The 10607-nt window shown below is 58.9% G+C and overlaps 1 protein-coding gene across 1 annotated transcript in view; it reads right to left on the bottom strand.

Moving 5' to 3' along the window:
* Positions 1 to 966: 966 nt before the first annotated feature.
* Positions 967 to 10607, bottom strand: part of TRMT44 (tRNA methyltransferase 44 homolog (S. cerevisiae)) — a 34646-nt gene continuing 25005 nt past the window's right edge. The window contains exons 10-12 of the mRNA XM_021717223.1: positions 8473 to 8905; positions 5850 to 5966; positions 967 to 1418 (exon numbers count right to left, since the gene is read on the bottom strand). Coding sequence (XP_021572898.1) covers positions 1198 to 1418; positions 5850 to 5966; positions 8473 to 8905 — 771 coding nt within the window. The 3' untranslated portion in view covers positions 967 to 1197. The remainder of the gene's footprint in view (positions 1419 to 5849; positions 5967 to 8472; positions 8906 to 10607) is intronic.

Genomic DNA, 10607 nt, shown 5'->3' with positions numbered 1-10607 from the left:
CTGCTCAGAGCTGACCGCCAGGCGGAAAGGAGTCCGCTGATCCTCACCGCGAGTACACGGCATGTGCACCGCCACCAGGAACCACACAGCTGTCACACGTGGCGAGGTAGATGGCCCAGTGGACAGTTGCCAGGACACCTCCGCGGAAAGCCAAGGGGCAGGGCAGCGTGCATCCTTGCGACCTTCTGCGTGCAACTACAGAAATGACTAAGTGCAAACACGCCGGGACTGCACTCCCGGAAGGGATGAATGGGAAAGTCAAAACCCTTCGGGAGAGGGTCGAAGTCTTCCTTGGCAGTGAGAGTCACGCTTGGTGGACCTCATGGGCGTATCGTTCACGCTTTTTTAGGCGACTTACGGTAGCCTAGATGAGGGAACTTTGAGCATTGTTTCATTTCCCCTAGCTCTAGAAATAACTGCAACATAGTAAGCCATACAGCTTCTTAAAAATACAAATATGGGCCAGGCATGGTGGCTCACGTCTGCCAGCCTAGCAAAAGGAGGCTGAGGTGAGAGGATTGCTCGAGCCCAGGAGTTCAAGACCAGGTTGGGCAACACAGCGAGACCTCATCTCTACAAAAAAAAAAAAACCTCAGCCAGGCATGGTGGTGTGCACCTGTAGTTCCAGCTACTCAGGAGGTTGAGGCAAAAGGATTGTCTTCAGTCCAGGAGGTCAAGGTTGCAGTGAACAGTGATCATGCCACAACACTCCAACCAGGGTGACAGAGCGAGAACCCGACTCAAAACAAAACAACAAATCTGGTGCCCAACCCCTAGAGCAGCTCTTTCTGGTGTGGCGAGAGGTGCCAGCAGACACAGCCAGACTTCTCCAGGTGCTTTGTCCTGCTCGGAGACTTGCTCGCGGTGGGGCAGGGGTCAGGATGGTGCTGGCAGGGGTGTACAAGGCCCCGCAGCCGCTCTACCCCAGGCGAGGCTCTAAGAACCTGTACAAAGATGCCACACACATTTAAAGGTGACCACATTTAAAAGAAATCCAGCCCCCAGCCGGAAGTGAGGAATAACTCTAGCCTGTTTCCAGTGTTCAGGATCACAGCTGTATCACCAGAAAAGTCAGGAGGGGGCAGAGGAAAACAATCGTGACCACAGAAACTGCAGTCCAAGGACAGCCGTTAAGGCCTCCCAGCTCGGCCGCCCCCATCAGGCCTCAACTGGCACGGAGGAAGCAGCTCCTGGAATCTACTTCCTCTTGGTGGTCTGGGACGGCCGCAGCTCCCCAGGCCCGTGGGCGAATGGGCAGCAGGCAGAGGGCAGAACGCAGCCATCGGGATGGTGCGTGAAAAACCAGCAGAGGCGGGTCTTGAAGGTTGCAGGAGACGGCCTCCGTCTGGCGTCCGGCTGCTTCTCCTGCCGCAGCTTCTCTTCTCTCCAGTCGCGGATGTGAACTCGCCCGTTCTCAACTGTGGTTTGGAACAGAGAAGAGACACACCGAGGCGTCACCCTGAGCATTTCTTAACTCCCCAGGGTGTGTCGTGTCAAGCTCCCTCTCCCAGGGAGGTGCCCATCCGGGGTCGAGGACACAGCAGAGAGCGGAGCCCGGAGCCCCTGCCTGTGCCCCAGTGGGAGGGCTGCGGGGCCTGGCTGCACGGCGAGTCACCAGGCAGCGCGGGGAAGGGGGGACGGGAGGGGGTGCCTTGGCCTTGTGCATCCCCAGAAAGAGCGTGGCAAGACAGGAAGCAGCAAACCCACGTGCCCAGAACGGACGGCTCCGGGAAGCTGGAGGGCCAGTCCGGGCAGAGGACCAGAGGGGAGGGCAGAGGGCAAAGCTGGGTCCCACGTGGCCTCGTGGAGTATCACAGGGACTGCATCCTCCCTCTGGGCGAGCAGTAGGTGCTCACAGTTGCCATCTGGGAACGGTCACCTCAGCGGACGAGAGACGCAGCGAGCTTTGAGGGCCACAAGCGGCCCCGACCCGGTGAACGTGAGCAGACACGTGTGCTGTGGCACTGATCTTCGAGGACCGGCTGTCTCAGCCTCACCAACGGAAAGCCGGGGGAGAGCAAGGCCAAGGTCCTCCCAGACAGTCTAAGGAGGGGCTGCGTGCAGGCGCTGCCCAGGTGAGCTGGGTGGACAGCGCTTCCCAGCCAGAACCATCCCCCCCCAGAGGCAAATGCAGCATCAGAGGAGGCTGAGGACCCTGCAACAAGAGGGAGAACGCAGGGGACGCCCTGTCTGGAAGCACTGCAGGGACCCGACAGCCAGGGCTAGCCTCGAAGCCAGGAAGCTGAAGGGACACCAGAGCAGGGCGGGTCTTCAGGGGGGCAGTCATGGCCCTCATCAGCTCAAGGGCCAGGCCTCGGGGCCCCCTCCCGCCAGTCTCAGAAGCCAGCAGCTCCAGGGAGGCCAAGACTCCCCGCTGGCTTCCACTTGGCTGTCTTCCTGAGAGCCAACACTCCATGTGAAATGTGGCCAAAGCAACCACGTCCTTCCTGGTTTTCACTGGAAGCTACAAAACCGCTCGAGACGGAGAGGCTCAGGAGAAGAAAAGAGCCTTATTGAAGAAGCCTGGCTTGCCGATCTCCAGGGAGAGCCTGAAAGAGTGTGGGTTCAAGCTCAGATGGCGCCTTCCATCCCTCGTGTTATGGCAGTGACAAGCCTGCCTGCCATCAGCAGACCGATTATTTCCCCTTGAAACCAGAGAAATGAGCTCAGAGAGAGGTGCCTCACAGCAACGAGGGACACAAAGGAGGATTCACCTTCGCGGGACAGGCTGGAGGCTCCCCAGGGCCAGGCCTGGTCCTGTTCCCTGCCCACGGCGCCAGGCTGACCTCCCTTCACCCGAAAGCTCGGGTCAGGGCAGCTTCGCGACATTTCGCAGACATTCCCACAGCAGCACCTGCTGGTGCAGCACAGAAGGACACATCCTGGCCACCGTGGGGCCCAGAACCCCGGAAGTACACTCGGAGGAGCCTCAGGGGCAGGAGCCTCTGCGACTCCCAGCAGGGTCTTGACCCCAAACCGCGAGGAGCCCTGGTCTGGCCTAGGGACTTGCCGGGGCCAAGGCTGTATGTGTCCTCCCGCCATCAGGGCTGGCCGTCCCCTCCCCCAAGACAGGCCAGCTGGCAGCAGGCCCTTCCTGAATTTCCCCAAGGAACAACAGAACCTGCAGCCTGCAGGGCCAGGGAAAGACGGGCCCAGCGGGATTTCTAAGGCCTGGGGAGCATAAACGACAGGGAGGGGGCTCTGAAGACATCTGCATGCCCAGGACACGGGGCAGTCCCCAGCCCAGGCAGATCTGCTGGGGTCCAAGGGGTCAGCCCTACCAGGGCACAGGCGGCAGCCAGCTCGAGAGTCAGATCGCCAACACACGCCCCTCCTGCCAAAATGTGTTCCTGATTTTAGGATGGAGTTGCGGGGCCAAAGCACACTCCGCTCAGGCTCCCATCTCGGGACTTCCTCCCTCCCTGCCTGCACGCTCCTGGGACTTCAAGTCAGCACGTGCATTTACTGTCCGTGTCTCCCCAACCGGTTCAGACAACAGACACTCCCTTTCCCCAAACTGCTCTGAGGAAGCAGGTGAGACAAAGAGAGGCCTCAGCAGTGCGCACACCCAGGAGCGCTGGGCTAGGGCAGGCGTGGCCTCTCCTCTCACTGGGAGACCTGAGCGAGGTCCCCGACTCCTCTGAGCTGTGCCCACATGTTCACGGAGGAGAGGCCCATCCCCACAGAGAGCAGGGTGAAATAGAACCCACCTGCACACCTGCCACACCATGCCGTGCTCCACAGCCACCAGGCAGCGCTGCCGAGTGCACGCCCACAGCCCAGGCAGCCCTGGAAGGGGCAGAGGCCAAGACCTGCACCTGGGCGTCCTCCTTGACGGCTGTGTTGCAGCTTGGCAGTGCCTGGTACACCGCGGTGCCCAGCATTAGCTGACCTGAAGTCCCCTGCACGTGTTTGCAGCCCTGCACCCCCTCACTCTCAGAAACACTCCTGAGGCCAGCCACGTGAGCTAAAAAAAGCAAGCCACACACAGAGATAAGACCCAGCTTCAGCACATAGTTTTGGCCTGACTGGAGTAGAGTGTTTATTTGGAACTTTGTCTCCAGCCTCCTACTCACAGCATTTCCAAAAATGATGGTGCTCCCATGTGAACCGCACAGAAAAGCACCGCCGGGCATGCATACTTCTCATGGAAGAAGACACCCTTCCAGGAAACCGGCCCACGTGTGTGGGAGAAAACAGGAAGAACCCAGGTCCCTCTGGGTGGTGGGAGGCATTCTGACTGCCCCCAGCGCGGCGAGAGAAGGGCAGAGTCCAGGCCCACACCCCGCGTGCCCAGCACCCACTCCAGGCGGCCCCTGGAATGCAGCCCCAGCCACGTGGGCAGGCCCCGGCCCACACAGCTCTTGGCAGAGAACCCAGAGCAGGTGAGCCAAGTTCAGCTCCTCAAAGGCAAGCAGGCCCCCCAAAGCAGTGTGTACACACATTCGCACACCTGTGCTCCCAAGTACACACAGGACAGTGCTTGCATGCCACTACTCTCTCACACACACAAGGCAAAATGTGTACACCCAGGCCCCCTCACACACACACAGGGCAGCAGCACGTGTACACCCAGGCTCTCACACACACATACACACACACACACACAGGGCAGCACGTGTACACCCAGGCTCTTTCTTATATACACACAGAGTGCATGTGTACCCCCTGGCTCTCTCTCACACACACAGGGGAGCACATGCATACCCAGTCTCTCTCACACACACACACACACACGTGCACAGGGTAGCACGTGTACACCCAGACACGCTCTTGCTCACTCGCTCTCTCTCTCACACACACGCACAGCAGCCATGGACACCCAGGCTCTTTCTCATATACAAACAGGGTAGTACGTGTACACCCAGGCTCTCTCTCGCACACAGGACAGCACATGCAAACCCAGGCTCTCACACACATACGCACACAGGGCAGCATATGTACACCTAGGTTCTCTCTCTCTCACACACAACACACACACAGGATTGCAAGTGTGTACCCAGGTTCTCATACACACACACACGGGGCTATACATGCATACCTGTGGTTTCCCTCTCACACGGGGCCACAGGTATACACTGGCAGTTCCACACGCGGGCAGTTCACGTCCAGCCATATTCTCACATCCATGGCGGGCAGCGTACAAACGTCTGCTGCACTCCCCTCTCTCGCTCGACCACGAATTCCAGCAGGGCAGGGACCGCGTCCCCCTCGCTCTGCACCCTGAGCGAGTGGAACACAGCCAGTGGCCCTCTGGCCTTCCGCTCCGAAGTCCTGGGACCACAGGGCAGGGGGGCAGCGGGGAGCTGGGCAGCTCACTGCAAAGCGCAGCTTCCTTGGGAAGCCCCTGGCAGGCAGGCAATCGAGAGACCACAGGAGTCCAGGCCTCAGACGGCAGGTCAGGCCTCGCTCTTCCCGCTCCCAGCCTGGCTGTGCAGCTCCCAGCTTGCAGGCCACCGGGACAGGGGCAAGTAAGCAATCAGCCGTGCGCCAGAAACTCTGGGGTGACAGGAGGGAGCTTGCCAGGCAAGTCACCATTTGAACTGTGTGAGACCCTTGCTGGGTGACCAGGGCCCAGGGACGCTGAGCTGGACGAGCCGAGAATCAAGGAGGGACGGGCATGACCAGCGTCCTGTCCCGAGATCAGACGCCAGCCAGGGCGGATCTGGGCAGGCAGTGGAAGTCTGTGCCCTCGTCAGATTCTCCTGTAAGTCTACAAGGCTCCAGAATAAGCATCATTTAACTGCGGCAAAGGGGAAGGGAAGGAGGACAGGCAGGACTCCTTGCAGAACACTGCTGCACCTGAGGAAGGGCAACCCCCCCCCCCCGTGGGCATGGCCGGGCCTCACCTCGGAACACCTGGTGGCTGTTTCGGAGCAGCGTCTGCAGGCCCCCACACTCCCGCCTCAGTCTCCGCAGGGTCTCCTGGTCCAGCTCGCTGGCTACTTCTGCCAGGGAAAGGCTCTCTGTGGAGATCGGGGTGTTCCCCACGACAACGAATTACCAACATGTTAGAGGGAGACCCTGCGAGGCCCAGAAGTCACCCCCGTTCTGCACATTCCAACCCCTCCCACACTTGAGCAGGAAGGACCATGGCCGCTTCATAACTGATTCAATCTTCTCTCATCCACGCCTCACAACACCAAACCAGCCTGACAGGGCTCAGGGTCACACACGCCACCACCCGGCATGGCCTCTGAGTACTGGATGATGCTGACAGGTCTGGCGTGGTCACCAGGTCCCTTCCCCCCGATGACCCATGAAGGGGATGGCCGAGTAGAGCCAGGGTTCCTCGGACTAAGGAGGGAGGGCAAAGTCAGCACGCCGGATTCTGAGCCTCCCTAGCAGCTGTGACAACCATGTGGGCGGCCCGACAACAGTAAGAACTTTGGGAATTGAGGAAACAGACACGGCACAGACACGAGTTGACCGTCTCTTCCATTTTGAATTTCAGCTTGGAGCCTGCCCGCACTTCAACATGCTCTACTCCAATCGGAAAGCCTCGTGACAATGAAGTCAGTTTATTACCAACATATCAACTTAATTGTGACATAAAATTGGTTCCCCATGTGTACCCGCCAAGCACTCCCATGTGCCAGGCATGCACCTTCCCTGTTCCTGTGCCCTCCCAAACAAGCCACGGGAGCTGAGGGGCCCTGCCTCCTGCAGGTTAGTGTGCTGGACACACACAGACCACGGCCGCAGTGGCCAGCCAAGGACCCGTGGGGCAGCTCTCCCATAGGTGTTGCTAGAATCCTAAGCCCAGCCAGCCCTCAGTGTCCACCTCCTGGCCGCCTCAAAGCATTCCAAGAGGAGTCAGATCTTTAAAGAAGCAGACCCGGCCCTAGTCGGCCTCCCGTCTTCTCCCAGGTTCCGGCCCACTAGACTCCCTGATGCCTCATCTCACCCTTACAGCCTCGGTGCCCTCAACCGTGCGCCTGGCATGTCCTGCCTCCCAGTCAATTGACCTTTCACACATATGAGAGGCGGGGCTTGAAGCCTCTGGAGGGCAGAACCACTTCCCATCCCATCTCTCTCAGTAGGCGCCTACCTACAGAAGGCAGACACCCACGCTGAGACCAGTTAGGTCCTGGAGACAGGCCCACACGCCCTTAGGCGCCGAAGGCCACCTGTGGACAGGAAGCCGTGGGCGGAAGGTCATGGGCACACCTCCATCCCTACTCACACCGGGCATCTGAAGAGACCCAAGCCCCTGACCCACGGACACAAGCTGGAGGGGACAGTGCCCTGGCTCCCTGGGTGTTCAGTGGGCAGGCAGGCCTGAGGCCACCACTCAGAGCCACCGCCGCCCCCCGTCCCCCCGTCTGGGTGTGGTTCCCCTCCCAGGCACAGGCTGGCATCTCCTTTGCTCACACCATTCGAAGGTCATGCTGCGCTCAGGAGTTGCCACTGCTCACCGCACCCAGGAACTTTCAGCCCTGCTGCTGGCCTGGGGCTCCCTGCCCGGCTGCCTGGGGCAGGCCCCACGCCCCACCACGGGAGGGCACACTCGCGGTGGGGCAACCCAGAAACCCAGGGGGCTTGTCTGCGGCTATGCTGCTTGCCCAGCCACCCAAACCAGGGCCACTCTGGCCAAACGGCCACCGCCGGGTCCCTGGAGAGGCTCTGCTGCCCAGATGCTGTCGCGTCTGAACGGTTTCTGGAGCGCCCCGCCCCACGGCCTTGCCTGTCGCAGGCACACGAGACGACGTGACGAAGGAAATGAGTGTGACTTTGTCAGGCCGTTCGCAGAGGAGGCAGACGAGGCTCAGAGAGGAGGGGATGCTGCCTCTCCCAGACCGTCCCTACAGGGGCCAGCCAGGCAGGAGTCCCGGGAGAGGGGCCTCCTCGGCCTGCTCCGAGTCCCAAAACGGCGAGAGAAGCCGGTCCCTGGCTCCGCCGACATCCGGTCGGCCCCACAGCCCCCTCTGGCGGCCGAGCTGGGCATCCCTGCCGGGAAGGCGGCAAGACCCTCAGCCCTGGCTCCCTGAATGCCACGCATCCCAGCAGGCTACGCCAGGAGGCCAGTCAGAGCAATGTTCTCCCTTGCATTTTGAGGATTTCAAAGGTAACATAACGATCACATCACAGCATCTCCAGATCTTAACACATCCTCGAGGGGACTGCATTTTTCTGGCATCTGGTCACCTGTTTTCTGTTTGGATAACTTCTACAGATGGAGAGTGAGCAGCTCTAGCGTCTGGACCAGTATGCTTCACAAAGGTGAATGAAGGCTCCAAATGAGCCAATGCTCAGGCTTCAGCCTTCCTCTCCGGAGACACCAAAGTCTATGTTCACAGGAGCCGTGAGGAAAACTTTAAAGAATGGTCTTGAAAACAGCCACCCGCCACCCAAGCCTTGTACGGCATACCCACTCACGGGCCACACGGTCTTGTTGCACTGGTGCTGGAAGGGAAGCAGACCACTGGCCGAGCCTGGTCAGTGTGCCAGCCCCGGGGGGTGGGGGCTTACCTCCTCCACGCCAGGTCTCCACGCCTCCATTTCGAGAACTTCTTGTGTCTGACTGCTTTTCGCCTAACAACAACTGGGCCACTTGCAAAACCACCTGGTCGATGAACTCTCGAGGGAGGGCAGCGCAGTTTCGGACGCGCTCAGCTTTTTCTCGGGGGTGAAATCCCAGCAGCCAGGGCCCTTCGGTGGGGGCTCCCGCTCCACACTCGGCAGACGGGGCCTCAGGCACACGGCGGACCCCAGTGTCCCGGGCTCCACGACAGCTGCAGGGACCAGCACCTGCAGCAGCAGTGCGGCCTGGAGGAGGGGACAGCAGCCTGCTCGGCAGGCTCACACAGCGGCCCTGCCTGCCCTTAATGCACTGAGTCCTCTGCGCGTCGATCGAAGCTTCTCCAGAGTGGGGGTATGTTCTGGACTTCCCGATCAGACAGACCTGCGCTTGAAAAGAGCAAAGCAAGCATCTGAGCCGGCTCCGGGCAGTCCAGCGCCCTCCACAGAGCCCTTCTGTTCTGGATACAAATTACAGGAAAGTTTTAGACAGCTATCAGGAAAAATCCTTACTGTTAAAACTAACATCAGCATAAATGGCTTAAAACTAAAAGACTAACGTAAGAGCCCCTGGAAACTCTCGTCACTCAGACCTCAGGGACAGCTAACAAAGGCACTGAAATTCAGAGTCCACGCCCACCGAGCTCAGTAGCTGACCCCCCGAGGCTTCTTAAAGTAGAAGGGGTACAGGGACATTCACCCCAAAACATGGCTTTTTGCCACAGGTCTCTCTGACCTTCCTGCCCCCTTAGTCACAGGGAAGCTGCTTCCCCCCATGTTGTCTCATTCTCTATTACAGAAAAGAAGAGCAAGATGCAACCTCACTGGAGCAGAAGACCGTCTCCAAGGGTCATTTCAATTCCAAAGGTAACTATTTACAAGTCATTCTGTCTCCTTCGTCCATTCACTGTCCTAACCGTGCGCTGCCCCCAAGAGAATTCCTCTCCCCCCCAGCTAACCTGCTTTCCAGCATGCAAGTCCCTTCTTCCTGTTACTTGGAGATGGTCTTTATGTTTCAGTGGCTCACTGGGAAGTTGGGTCTTCATTCTGAAGGCCCCGTGTATACATGTTAAAGAAATGTGTAGGCCTTCTCTCCTATTGTTCAATCGGCCTCATGCCAGTGATTCTTCTAGCATCGACCCTCTTTCTGTCCCACCCACTCAAGGAGCAGGCACTGACATTAAGGTTGAAGAGTTCTCAAGGAGGCGACAAGAGAACCAAGCTTTGTGTCAGTCTTGCCAGAGTGAGCGAGTACATCAGTGCTGAGCAGAGTGCTTCACATCACATGGGTGATCCAACCGTGCTAATTTCCTATCTTTTTGGCACATCCAAATGAAGGCTGCCTTTCACACAGTCCCCTCCAGAGAGCCAGGCCCAGCCCAACAAAGCCGAGCATTAACTCCAAAGCCAGGGACAGGTGATGCAGAGGCTGATCTCAGTACATGAGAGCCACATCATACTCCTTAGCTCTGCCACCTGCCTTCTGCCATCCTGCCTCCCAGTGCCTGTCACACACCCGGTCCCCACTGACCTGTGTGTGGAATGCTGTAAGAGTGACAAAGCGTGCTAACATCCACTCCTGCACTTGACCCTCAAACCATCCAGTCATAACAGAACAGAGGCTCAGAGACATTAAGCGACAGTCCAGGGTCTCCAGCAACTAGCAGTGAAGCAGCAAATACAAAAATCAAAGCTGCAGAGTTCTCTGACCCATGGCTGACCCAAACTCAGCTTCCCAAAGTCAATTCCAACCTCAGAAGATTAAGAGTTGCCAAAACAGAGGACATTTAAAAGGATGACAGGACAATCCCCAAGGGACTTTCCAGAGTAACCGAGCAGGGTTAGCGCAGCAGCAAGGAGACACCTTCCACCAGCCAACATCACTCCTGGCTCATGGCCACGGCCACTGCCAGTCAGCCAGCCAGTGCCCACAAAGTGCCCTCACTGCCACGGGCTCTCCCCAGAGACCTCTCTTCAGAGGCCTCTACCTCATCCCAGCGAGTCCTCATAGCCCCAGGCAGTCTTCTTATCGCCCCACAGAAGGGCTTGGCAAGTTCTGCCACTGGCCCAGGGGGCAGTGGCTGGGA

The sequence above is a fragment of the Carlito syrichta genome, unplaced genomic scaffold (genome assembly GCF_000164805.1).
Source record: "Carlito syrichta isolate Samal-C Ts95f unplaced genomic scaffold, Tarsius_syrichta-2.0.1 Scaffold107946, whole genome shotgun sequence".
Classification (NCBI taxonomy): domain Eukaryota; kingdom Metazoa; phylum Chordata; class Mammalia; order Primates; family Tarsiidae; genus Carlito; species Carlito syrichta.
This window is presented reverse-complemented; position numbering and strand designations above follow the sequence as displayed.